The 14,104-nt window shown below is 38.0% G+C and overlaps 1 protein-coding gene across 16 annotated transcripts in view; it reads left to right on the forward strand.

The window, feature by feature from the left end:
* The window catches only part of LOC133532197 (tight junction protein ZO-3-like), a 156,817-nt gene that overhangs the window by 117,161 nt on the left and 25,552 nt on the right, over nucleotides 1-14,104 (forward strand). For 15 of the 16 annotated variants that reach the window (XR_009801668.1, XM_061870752.1, XM_061870761.1 and 12 more), the window contains 6 exons: nucleotides 6,991-7,166; nucleotides 10,235-10,422; nucleotides 11,223-11,492; nucleotides 12,312-12,488; nucleotides 13,105-13,171; nucleotides 13,536-13,686. Coding sequence is in view for 15 of the 16 variants with exons in the window: in XM_061870752.1 (XP_061726736.1) it covers nucleotides 6,991-7,166; nucleotides 10,235-10,422; nucleotides 11,223-11,492; nucleotides 12,312-12,488; nucleotides 13,105-13,171; nucleotides 13,536-13,686 (1,029 nt within the window). In the remaining variant the exon portion in view is untranslated. Of the gene's footprint in view, nucleotides 1-858; nucleotides 1,004-6,990; nucleotides 7,167-10,234; nucleotides 10,423-11,222; nucleotides 11,493-12,311; nucleotides 12,489-13,104; nucleotides 13,172-13,535; nucleotides 13,687-14,104 lie in introns of those variants that run through there. The other variant, XM_061870852.1, reaches the window with a different exon arrangement.

Genomic DNA, 14,104 nt, shown 5'->3' on the forward strand with positions numbered 1-14,104 from the left:
TGTTCAAACTTAGTAAGTGGATGTATTCTATGAACCGCATTAAGATTTTCACACAAAAATAGAAAAAAAACAATAAATTTTGGGGGTTCCCCATACCTATGCTCTTTGGATAGGAATAGGATAATTTGAATACTTATATCATAATTGTTCAGTAAAGGTCATAATTGATATAGGGTTAAAATTAGCACATTTTATGAGGCAGAAAGGAGGTTTCTATGACATTCTGTATCTCAATTTGTGTTCAATAGGGGTCATCTATATGTTACCTACGTCACACGAATTTCAAGATTTTTTTAAACCATACCTGTCACAGGCCTGTATGGCATCATAATGAGATTATTTTGAACCCAATTTTGTTATACACAAATAATCAGTGTTGTACAAAATAAGGACTTTATCATCATTACAGCAAGGACTTTTCACGCTATGAAATATAGGTACCTATAGTATTTCTGGCACCACAAAGTATAGATGACCATTGTCTGGTTCATTTATTACCAAGTTACAAATGCGTATGACGAAATATGCGTGCAGTAGAATGAATACCTTATGGTTTGATACTAGGAGACGATTTTCTCGTGTGGTTGTTAAACCTATTACTGTACGTTTGCTTGTGGTCATAATGCAGACTGAATAATGATGTGGCCGCATACCGCTTGCTAGGAACCTGACGGCTTTATGAAGTTACTGGAATGTTGTGTCGGGGCTCTGTTACCTAGTTATACTTTAAGGGTGCCAATTTCTTTTGTAGAAAAATTTAAGACTACAAAAATACCCAGAATTGTAACGCATCTTAAGTTTGCGGTTAGATATCTAGGGCGCCGTAATACCATCTCAAATGCACACTTTCATAATAGGTAGTTATAAATACCCACTACTAATTGGGCATTTGGTACGTAAGATAAAAGTGTAACAACAAACGCGCGAAGTGATTGATATAAATGTAACGTGATACGGTGATTGCATGATGAAATTGGATAACTTTGGATTTGAAAAACTACAGGTCCGTATTTTTTACATGTCTGCCACTTAATTTTTTTTAGTAGTAGCTAAGTTAAGTATGTGCTGGAATTTGTTGATGGCATTTATCATAGTCTAAGATAAAAACGTATTATCCTGGTAAGGGCATTTATTCGTTTGATGAGCACGGATAGTTGTTCCTGAGTCATGGGTGTTTTCTATGTATCTAAGTATTAATGTAATAAATTTATTTTTGAATCCCAGCGATTCAAAATAACCCCTGTTTATACCGGTACCTAGGTTATAATATAAGTACTTACCTAATATCATTATAATTTAAATATTTATTTAAACTTACAAAAAAAGTACAAATAGCGGACTTAACGCTTTAAGGCAATAGGTATAGATAATATAGTTTACGTAATGTTGGTAATAGATACCTACCTATATAAAGTTATTGCTAGTGAAAAGAAATAAAATGTCCCTTTAAAATATCTTATTACCTCGGCTATAGAACCATAGCCCGCCACACACGTGGGATAGAGGCCGCATCCGCACCACTGCGCCCTTCCCCCAGAGTGCTAGTTCCGATAGGTACGAATTTAAATACGATAAAATGGTTTTTTCACATCTTCGACATAATATCGATAAAATTAAATTGTCTTGGATAAAATAGGACCTGGGTCTCTTTTAATGCCCTCGTAAACGTAAAGTCTATTGCGTGCTTAAAAAAGTGTTTCGCCTTTATTAATAGTGCATGTAAAATTGTTATTAATTTTTCACGATGGTTTACCTAACTTAATTTATAGTTTGTTATCGATTCGTTAAATTTTATTGGTGTTTTATACCGGGAACTCGAATCTTGCGTTGTTTTTTTATAACCAGAACGATTGTATAATGTGCCATAACGTATAATTCGTAACACTGATGAATTTAATTATAGAAGAAACCACAGATCAGGAGAAAGTGGTCATTAATCGTTGTTAGCTCGTATAGGTATACATAGTCGGGATCATAATGCAGCTATCCATATTCCATGAACAATGAGAAGATAGAAGATAATACACACTTATACAGCTACCTACTTACGCTGATCATCGGGCCAGTTATATTTTTAACCGTTTCCCGCATTTTGGCTGAGGCGCACATCTCGAAACATTTGGCAGTTTATAATAATAGTTATTAGTCTAATACAGGGGCCCATTTCTCGAATGGCATTAGTCTAATATTATTAGTGTGTTGCCATGGTAACCCATACGACTTGACAGTTCGTGGACTAATAATATTAGTTTAATACCTTTCGAGAAATGGGCCCCTGCAGGTAAAAATAATAGAGCCTGACCAAGCTAACTCTAAGGCTAAAGACAACGTTTGGAAATGTCATCAAAAACGGCAATATTAGCTTCTATGAAGAATATAACTTTATATTGATACATGCACACTTTGTTCTGCCAACTCGCTGCAGATTTAGCTTAGACCGACTCTAAGACCCCTCTAATTAATTTACAAAAAGTTCCCGCTCTTTTAGCCGTGTATTTTCATAGATTTGTTCCTATTCTTCCCGTTTGTAAGTTAATAGTTTGAGGCCACAAATTATTATTTTATTTATTATTTTTGAATTGAATTAGGTTTTATTGTATATTTAGAATAAAAAAGCTCTTTGTATTTATTATGCTAAGCCATGCTAACAGCGAAACTCTATCAGAATGTTTTGACTAGCTCATTTGTAAATAGGAGCGGTTGTTGGTAGATATAACAGTAATGGTAATAGATAACAGTTCAAAATTACCTGCTACCATAACATAACCACCCGCAATTATATCTCAAAATAATATTTTGTAATATTATTACAAGAAATTAACTGATGAGTAGGAACACTGCTTATTCTCATCTCAAGCCATGTCCGTAGGCGTGTTATTAGGCATGCATTTTGATATCTAGGTGAATGGGTGGTCGAGGATTCATTTTCCGCTAGAACCCGTATGTACCTACACCTACTTGCATATAAATACGTTGCCTAAGTAGGTTTCTAATGACTATTGGCTAGTTTTTTTGCCTCGTGCCTAATCGGTTTTGTTTTCTTTTCGGAACAGTTAGAAATTTTCGGTTAGTGTATTTATGAGACACGATATTCTTGAATAGCATGGTGTCACGGATTCTAGCACAAATAGGTACCTTCTGCATGCTGTTGTTGAAAATAAAAAAAAGGATTCTAATTTATCCCATCCTCGTCGCCATTAATTTGTCTGATTAATAAAACAACGCTTGAGGCTCGTAGGACATATATCGGCACCTTAAGGAATTATGTCATCAGGTATCAGGTAAAGTTAAAACACTAAAAATAAGAAAGACTTCATCTTATATTTTGTACCTACATTAAGTAGATAATATGTTGTATTAACGAAAGAGACATTGAATTAAATGGTCATTCCCAGACCATCTCCCGCATAATGAGTCACTAATAAAGAATACGAGATGAGAACAACCTTTTTAATAAACAGGCTTTGATTAAGGTTCCTATATCTCATTTTTTAATCTAATATTTTTGCAAATGCGTTCCTTTTATTGACCCAAAAGGAAATAAAGTGCATGCAGACGGGATCCAGGATGAGTCACACTTACGATGAATGAAACATTATACAGTTTGTATACATCAAATGATAGCTAACATGTGGGCGTATCTGTGCGTACTAAACCTAGGTATCTGGTTCCAAATTATGCTGGTGCAATTCCACTCATAAGTGGGATGGACACCATTATTATCTACCAGCGTTGTTTTAGTTACAGGATTAGGTAGGTACCTACTTAGGTAGGTAGGATTAGGTACCTACTCGTATAAGTATATGAGTAGGTACCTAATCCTGTAACTAAAACAGCTTTGTAAAGCCGTTACTTGTAATACAAGTAGAGATTTAGTTTCCTTTCTCATCTTCTTACCTTTTTCCTAAAGTAAGGTATTATATACAATTAGCTCTTTTAATATCAGTTCAATAAGTTAAGCTCCAATTATCAATTTCTATCAGGTGATACTGTGGAATGTTCAGCTGCTCTACCGTTTCTGGAATTTAAATTAGCAATTCCAAATTTGTTAAACACGAGACGAGTCGTGACATGTGCGCCAGACAAGCTGCCTTTATAATGGTGTCCATTAAACGATGCGTCAGACCGATGCCTCTTTAGTCCCTTTGCAAAAGTCACAACTTCTCTCTTACCTCTACTACCACAGAACGTAGTCTCTATGTCCAAAAGAACAAGTTACATAGGTACTCTAGTTACTTAAAATATGACGATCAACGAAAAGTGGAATCTTGAGCTTGAGAATGAAAATCTTGCTAGGGTTTCAAGGCACGAGGGTTAAGCAAACTTTGCTAAGGAGTGAAACACAACATTTCTGACCACACCAACGCGAGAAAACCGTGTTGCAATAACCTTTAGCAATAATGAAAAATAAGCAGTTTTTTTTAAACTTTAACCCAAGTTAGGAGAAGTAGAAGTCAAGGCTGACTGTGGGCGGTAACCCACATGCCGCGACAACCGGTTACTTAACACAATATCTGTTAAGCCAAATATGGCATAAAATATTACCGAAGTCATCTCGTATTAATTGCTTCAGACTATGCTATTTTCTAGATTGGATGCTGTTATGCAATTAATGAATTCGGCAATGCTAAACCGCGGAAAAGTTATGCATTTTAATGCATTGTTTAGTCTATTTGGAATTGCATAAGATTTTATTATGGTTCTTTTCTACACTGCCTTTTGTTTTTAGAAATACTTATTTCCTAATATTATTTATGGTTTAAGAGATATTTTTCACACATCGTAGGTAAATACAGTAAAGTCATACAAAGATAAGTTGGCAGCGATTCTGACAGCCCCGACGGTGCAAGTGTTATTTTAAACGTCACCACCTTATCTTGGTATGACTCTAGGAGCAGCTAAGCGGGTGGCGGGTGGTTATAATAGCGTGTTCAATCATTTTGAACACTTCACCCACTGTTCTGCTGCCGTAAGATTATATATGACTGTATGTTGGATTCCAATTTAAAAAAATCACATGACTTGGTTTTTCAAAGACACCAATGATGAACTTTTGAATGGGTGAAATCATTGATACTTAGAATGGTCTAAGACTACATTTTGCTGAAGATATATCAGTTCTAAATATCATATCTATATCCTACATACCTTCACAAAACCGACCAAATCACTTTACGCAAAGTGCGTGTTGTACGCAAAATTTAACGACCATTTATGCTTTTCATAACATTGCATGCAGCATTAAAGTCTGTGTTAAAAGGCTAATAAATTCCAAATCTAGCTGTAGATCTACCATATCGTTTAGTTAAAGCAAGGAGTGTCGGGCCACTCCTGAGTCCCCGTGAGAACAGCCTTTAAAGTTAATCGGTTTGCAATATTTGTTTACTATCACATTAATATTGCTTCGTGCCTTGACTCTGTCTTGAATTATTTAACTGTACAGTGTGTGCCTGAATATACCGAAACTTTAACCATGTACCTTCTTTTATTCCTGATGGTAATACAAGAAAAAAAAATGTTTTATCGTTTAAAATTTTAAGGAATGTTTTAATTCACCTTTAAGTCGAAGGAAAAACAATAGAAGGAGTACGAGAATTAATTTGAAACTAGGTCACATTGTACTACGAGTACCTATGTAGGCACAATACATCATACGTCACCTGAAAAACTCTGCTTTAGATTCTTTAACGTTCCTTCTCTGAACGGCTCCACCGCTTTATCAAGCCAAGGCTTTATCAAGTGTCACAAACTATAAGATTACGGAAATCAGCGTCTGTATCATCTATTCTCCATTTGTTTACAGTTCAATTAATTCTAATGCTTAGCCGTAATATATCCAAGCAAGTCGGCTTAAGTTTCAACATCATAATGTACGGCGAATGGGTTGTGGATAATCGAGTTCCAATGTTTTGCATTGTCCATCGGGAAACAAAGCGATTGTGAAACGTGCTCGTCAATTTTATCACGGTCCGTATCGATTTTGCGAGGTCGTTTGAATGGGGAAGAGCTAAAAGAGCTTGCACGCACTTATGTACATTATTGCGTATTCACCTCACCTACCGTCTTAAGTCTTGCTTCTCGAACTAGCTCATTGCAGATACTTATAAATTATCTAAGTAATACATTGACGACCGGTTTGGCCTAGTGGGTAGTGACCCTGCCTACGAAGCTGATGGTCCCGGGTTCAAATCCTGGTAAGGGCATTTATTCGTGTGATGAGCATGGATATTTGTTCCTGAGTCATGGGTGTTTTCTATGTATTTAAGTATTTATAAATATTTATATATTGTTGTCTAAGTACCCTCAACACAAGCCTTATTGAGCTTACTGTGGGACTTAGTCAATTTGTGTAATAATGTCCTATAATATTTATTATTTATTTATTTAATACAAACTTTGGCAGAGAGGACGATAGGAAGCTTTGCATTGCTTAGCCGGCTTGATTTCCGCCTAGGCCTAACCTAGCAAGGGTTTTGAGAATTTTGAGATGGAGAAGGGGGCCCTAAATTCAACGTGCCTTGGGGCCCTAGGTCTCCAAATCCGGGCCTGTATATCGTTTCTACACTAAGCTCTAGAATTGACTGTCATTGCGGCACCAGAAGTAGCGGAAAAACGATCTGCAAACTATACTCTCTACTAATGTTGTCTGTAGTAGAACTTACTAGACTTCTAAAATGCTTGAAATAAAATCTACATTACAGCTAACGAGTCTTAATTAGCTGTTTAATGCAACCTTCGTTGCCTATGTACTTATTTCTGCAACAAACAAAATACTTAGGTATATCTTATCGAAACTAACAAATTAGTTCTCTTTTATACCCCTAAAACTTGTTCCATAGTAAGAAGATTTGTTTTACTATCGGCTGTTTTGTCCTTAGAATATGTAAATTGATTAAAGAGGCAGTGTCCTCGGAGTTAAATTTCTCTCTATTCGTGTGTCATATTTTTTTCTAAAATCAATAATAATAACTCTTTTTCTCTATTTTCCAGACGGCAGAACGCAACAGCGGTTGGGAGACGCACAGAGTGCGCCTGAACCGTGTTCCCGGCTACGGCTTCGGGATCGCCGTCTCTGGTGGCAGGGACAACCCCCACTTCGCCAGCGGAGATCCCTCCATAGCCGTGTCTGATGTTCTGCGGGGAGGACCGGCGGAGGAGAAACTACAGTGAGTTATTCTGAGTAAAATATACATTAACAACAACAGCTTCAGTATTCTCAGGGGGCAGGGCTATCTCCCATTTCATGAAGGGGATCACGCTTTAACCGATCGTCAAGACAATTTACCATTTCAACAGGGGGCCTAGCCTAGATGCCAATCGTTCGCTACGGTGCAGACTAGTGGCATTTTGGCTAGACCCCTGGTCTCGGAAAATAAATAACCCTACCTACCCTACCGACCCTATATACGTTATTTACTATTTGACTTAATAAGATACGTACTATATACAATAGAGATTACGGACGTAACTATAATGTGTTGTTTAATGCTCCCAATTCCTGAACCATCAAGAGGAAATACGAATTAGCACTTAAATCTATGTGTGTGCATTCTGCGTGTGTATTTAGCGGTATACGGTACATGGTACATTGAACTGGCAGAAGTGAGGAATGTCACGCGTCCTGGTTATGTAATCACGGCCGTCGGTGGCGTGGGTTCCTGGGTAATCGAGTAATGATGTGTGCAAACTTCTTCTTAAAACTGACAAACAAGTTAAGTTTACGTCCAACTATCAATTTGTGCTTACCAGGCATGTATTTGGGAACATGTTTATACGCGGTTTTGCGAGGAAAATAATTAATTAGCTCATAAATCATAATCATAAATCATAAATCATAAATCATAAATCTTTATTTGCAATAGATATAGTACTAACAGATCTTAGGTTAATATATACAGGTCCATATATCTAGACTTAAAATAAGTCATGCAATTTTTTACATTTTTAGCTTACTTGCTAATAACCTATTAAATACTTCCATTAGCAAAATATTCAGTAGTACTATAAAAACATTTGTTAACCAGCCAAGTAAAAAGTTTGTGCCTTAATTTTTTTAGGGGTAGTTCCCTTAATTGCTCTGGCAAATGATTGAATATCTTAATACACATGGCATAACAGTTTCTACCCCTCATTGCAGTGTGCATTTTTGGAAGCACAAGTCTATCCGGATATCGCGTATTAATGTTTGTTATATCTCTTTTTTTTTTGAACATTTCATTGTGCATCTTAACAAATATACACACTTCATAAATGTACATTGAGTGTACTGTTAGTAATTGTAAGCTAATAAAATATTCCTTGCAGGATGTTGGTATGTGAATGTCAGCTATTGCTCTCACACACTGCTTTTGCGCTACAAAAGTACGATGAATGTGTACAGAATTTCCCCATATTAATATCCCATATCGCAAGTTGGACGCTACAAAACCGTGGTATGCTCTTAAGGCGGTTTTTTTATCCGCTACTCTTGTGAGTCGCCATAGGATATACGCAAACCGATTAATCTTAGAGCAAACCTTATCAACATGCAGTTTCCAACTACAATGGTCATCCAGCACGAAACCAAGAAAAGTAGTGCTATCGCATTCTTTTAAACTGTGATCATTATATGAAACAGTGAGATTCTTATTTTCATTAAGAGATTAAGAATAATTGGGCATATGAAACTGTTTAAAAAGATTCTGTTAAGACTAATCGTCTGGTGACAACCAAAACTCACGAATTACTTACTATTACAAGTTGAATCATATTGAACAGTTTTTTTTACAATTACTGAGTTATTGTCACCTGACGATATTGTGGCTTTTTTTTTTTTAATTTATTTGAATCAAAAGAAGATTACAAAAAGCCTTAAACTACTAATCTGCCAAACTGCAGTACAGTTTGTTGGCAGAAAAAAAAAACTAAATCTACCCTCCATCAACTAGTATTGTAAATATTAATAACTATAGCCGCTTTTGCATACGTATGTATATTGAAACCTTGGTATGTTAAACATGTTCTTGAGCGCATTTACTAAAATAATCAAAAATTTCATAAATATTCCAGATTATAAATCTGCCATGTTACTTTCTATCACTTTCCCGAGTCAAATAGGGCTCGTGATAATACAGCAGGTAAAACATAGGTTCATTCCTCTATCCACACGAATGAAGCTGTCACTTCGACTGCTCTTAACTGCTCAACAAGTTTCATATGTATGATCCTCGCATGGCTGGACGCAGTCAGACTCTGCTTTCCAATGCAATTGAGATTAAGCGTTTGACTTGATAATCCGGAATTATTTCATTTCACATTGATGTTACGGTTAATAATTCAATTATAAAAGGAATGCACGTATTTGCTAAGGTGTAAACAGATAAACGTTACGTATAGCACCAAGCTGCATCTCGTTTAAAATAACGGACGAATAATATGCGAGGTATTTAACAGGATAGTCGACGACCGCATCTCTCCGCTACATATAAACGTAGTCCCCATTTTCCTCCGTGGATATTGATATTATGGAAAATATTTTTACACGATATGGTATATTAACCATGGCTACGCCCCTTCGTTAGACTTTATACGATTTTAACGAAGAGTTAGGAGCGAAAAACAAATTCCATACCAATTTAAAGTTCCTATATTTTAATAATAATTAAAAAAATTAAAAATATCAAACGAAGGGATATAAAAATATTTATTCAAATGGGGACTACGTTTGAAAGGTCATCAAGCGGTCACGTGGCGTCGTCCCCTTTCGTCTTAACACTAATCACACATGTAACTATTTTAAACAAAATTAATTGCAGTTACTTCGTTGTTTAATACAGTGACAACTAGATCATGTCACGGTTTATGGCTATCATTAAATCTTTGTAGCAACATAACACGCAAATACAATTTTGTAAAAAGTGGGTTTCCTCGAGCGGCAGAGGTAACTACCTAGTTCAAGTAATATATTGTTTTCGGGCTTTAATTTGACTAGATCATTATTAAGCATTAAAAGGCTGGAAACACGAGTGCTTCCTTTAGCCGCGCATACGTACAGTCACGTCTGACAATATCGATACGGACAAAGTGCCAAAAATATGTATACACTAGCCTAGTATACGAGTATGGGCCATAAAGTCGAGTGCACATATTTTTGGCACTTCGATCGTGTCGATGTGTACGTAGGTAAGATATAGCCCCACATTTTGTGATGAGATTGTTAAACGTGACCGCTTATTGTGACATTCCTTATTTTCAGAGTGAACGACCGCATAGTCTCCGTGAACGGAGTCCCTCTAGAAAACGTGGAGTACGGACGCGCGGTGGCTGTGCTACGGGACTCGGGCGCCGCCGTATCGTTGGTGGTACGGCGCCGGGCGCCCGCGCCGCCGCCCACCGCGCCTACCAACATCAAGCTCGCGCTTACTAGAAACGGGAAGAAAGAAGGTGGGTCTCTCCATCTAAAGTAATGTCTGCATGGTCTTGACTATCAATTTTTTATATGACTGACCATGAGGCGTTTTCCAGCTTGATACCTCCACGCGTTCCCGAGAAAAAGGGTCTTGACAGACAAACAGACGGACGAACGGACAACAAAGTGACCCTATAAGGGTTCCGTTTTTAGGGTAGCCAAATGGCAAAAAACGGCACCCTTATAGATTCGTCATGTCCGTCTGTCTGTCCGATTATTTCCTTTCGGTACGGAACCCTAAAAACATTTAGACCGTACACGTCACCCTCTGTCACTTTCGCGCGTCAAATATGTCCCCTGGATAAACTCGTTACTTAGTGTATTCTATGATTAGTTGATTACTGATCTATAGACATATCCCACAAAACCATTGTAATATGCTATTGGCCATTCCAATCATGTCGTATCTCATTCTATAAGTACATAAATATTTTTTCACCACACCAACTGGTAAAGGCCCTCTTGATTGTTCAAAAACTAACGAGAAAACGTATTTTGCTCTCGTTGGTGTGGTGATAAATGTTGTGTTGCACTCAGAGGCAAAGTTTGTTTACCCGTCATGCCTTGAAACCCTCGCAGAGCTCAAGATTCCACGACTCGAACTCGCGACGCTCGTGGTTTAATTTTGTAATTTTTCGCTTGCTCCGGTATCAATATTAGCACGAGCGGTTAAACAACAACTTTGCCCTCTTGTAAAACGAATAAATATTAACCATATACTGCTGCAATATACCTATTATATGGATTTAGATAAATATCTTAAACTTCCTTGCAGACTTCGGCATAGTCCTTGGCTGTAAACTCTACGTGAAAGAACTGACCCTCCGAGCCAGAGAGCAGCTAAACCAAGCTGGCCAGGGTCTCTGCGAAGGAGACGTCGTCACCAGAATCAACAACACAGCCATCACTGACGCCATAACGCTCAAGGAAGCCAGAAAACTCATAGAATCCTGCAAGGACAGACTTAATTTAGTGGTGACGAGGGAACTGATCCGGGAAGAGACAGTCACTAACGGGAATTATCAGAATAATTATAATAGTTTAGGTGAGTATTTACAACCTTATTCTAACAGCTAATGTGTGTTATACCTATCTGTCTAGCATATATCACATGTTTGGTTGACCGGTATCAGGTATTAGTGCGCTTTAAGTTATAAGCATACACCGCACTCGAGGAGGCGTTTTGCGGGCACGTCAGTTAGTAACGTTTGCAAATAAATCACATCTAATATATGAAATAAGTAAAAGACTTCTTGCTTTGCTTTAACGCTAGAGTTAAGTAAATCATCTACTTTCATAATAATTACCCACATCACGTAACGAAAATTAACAACGCAACAATGCTAATTACGTCTATCACACAGCTCAGTCGACAAACAAGATTCATTAGGCAAATACCTTGGAATAACCAGCTGGTTAAACTGACGCATCCGATCTTACTAACTCTTTTGGTATTCAAGCAGTCAAACATGTAGGCACCTAATGAGATTCTTTTAAATATAATGAGACATAACTAAACGCTGCATAATTTTCGTTATTATATTTGCGGTTTTTGATATGATTGCCATATGGAAACTTAAACTTCTTCTCATACTTTTCGCCCCATTTTATAAAGCTATTATTTCCAGTTTACACATAAAACTGACGTACAAACCTACATATTACGCGCTTTTCCAATAGTGATATGCCTTTTCACCATTATAAAGTTGTATCTGTACCTTTTAAAACGGGGTCTGATCGGCTATCCCCTTTTTCGGCGCAAAAGAAATGTCAATTCATGAAATGCACCGACTTTTTGGGGCCAACAGATAGTAACCTCCTTTTTTTCCATCACTGAAGACTTCAAAATTGTACATTTGCACAGATGGATCCCACAACGTATACGCGGGCGCGGAGCCGATGCAGTCCGCGTACTCCAGCAGCGGCCAGAACCTGTACGTGGCGGCGCCGGTGCGCGGCGGGCCCGCCGGCGACGGCAGGAGGGGCCCGATGTCACACGAAGCGGACCAGCCACCGAGACCACCGCCTCCCAGGAATGACGGTATATCTCACTTGTCCGTCGTACAACTAAGATTGTCTAGTCAGATTCTAGCAGTGAACAAACCCTGGACGTTTCGGCCCAAGTGCGAGACGAGCTCGCCAGATACATAAGATGTCGCACGAGGCTGAACAGCCACCGAGACCGCCGCCTCCCAGAAATGACGGTATGTCTGAGTTGTCCTTCATGCAACTAAGATTTTCTAGTCAGATTCTGGCAGTGACCAAACCCTGGACGTTTCGGCCCAAGTGCGAGACGAGCTCGCCAGATACATAAGATGTCGCACGAGGCTGAACAGCAACCGAGACCGCCGCTTCCGAGGAATTATGGTCTATTTGCTACGATCTGCTTAGTACAAGAGTTGTGCTGAGCATACTCTTGCATTGGACACTTGTAAGTGGTGGCGTCAGTGTGACGTGGGCTCACTGAAAACATTTCACACGAATTGAGGCAGTCGCCATGACCATCGCTTTACATGTTGGATTGTTTTTGGTGTAAAGGAAACACCTTTAGTGCATGTTTATTCACATACTTACGCAATCCAGCAAACGTGTTAGATAAATACTTCGCCGGTTATGTAGTTTCAAATTACCTATAACTTACGTTTTCATGTTTTCAGACTATTATAGCAGCAGACGGCAACTATACGAAGAAGACGGAATGACCAACCAACGAAACAAACCACCGTAAGTGAACTTCTTTCATGACTACAATTTTTTGGCTATTCCATTAAACTGTCCATTCGCAAGTCTTGAATTTACTTTTATTTTCCTAATTACCTACATCAAATCATATTCAATTACCTATTCATACACTCAAAATTATTCGTGGTGTCGTGTTCAGTATGGATCAAAGGAAGACGAATTGTAAAGGGTCTTAAACGCTACGGATTTGATACTCCGATCCTACCGATGTTCAGCGAAAAATAATAATGGTTTCCCCTTTTAGTTTGATCTGTACTGAACGGGACCTCCTGTATGGTTTAACACTAACGATAAAAATCGTCAATTTTCACCATACTACATTAACTAAATTAAATTGTTCGTCCAGAAGCGAGCCCCGCCTCATCAGCTTCCAGAAGGAAGGCTCGGTGGGGCTGCGGCTGTGCGGCGGCAACCGCTCCGGCGTGTTCGTGTCCGGCGTGCAGCCCACCAGCCCCGCCGCGCTGCAGGGCCTGCAGCCTGCTGATAAGATACTCAAGGTTTACATTTTTCTACTTTTTGCTATATTTATCTAGCAGCCCATATTTAAGTAAGTGGGCCATTTTCCATCTACTCAGAATCACGACCTCTGAGAAGAATCATGTTTAATATGATTAATGATGGTAATGGAGTGGACTGTACGAAAATTGTATGGACATTTACTTTTAGTACTTTCCTTCTCCTAGTTCACAGTCGTAACTCAGAGTAGAAGTAACGAAAATTTCCAAATTAAAAAATGATGTGGGCAACTTTAAAAAAAAATAAAAAAATAAAAAATAAAAAGTCATTTATTGTCGCAAAAAATAAATAAATAGTACATACAGCAAGCAGCAGCAAACATGATTGACTAATCGTTTTAAAGAAATTGGCCCTCGAGTTTTGAAGTGACATTTTTTTAACTAAATCAAAGAATATCAT

This window comes from Cydia pomonella, chromosome 2 (genome assembly GCF_033807575.1).
Source record: "Cydia pomonella isolate Wapato2018A chromosome 2, ilCydPomo1, whole genome shotgun sequence".
NCBI lineage: Eukaryota > Metazoa > Arthropoda > Insecta > Lepidoptera > Tortricidae > Cydia > Cydia pomonella.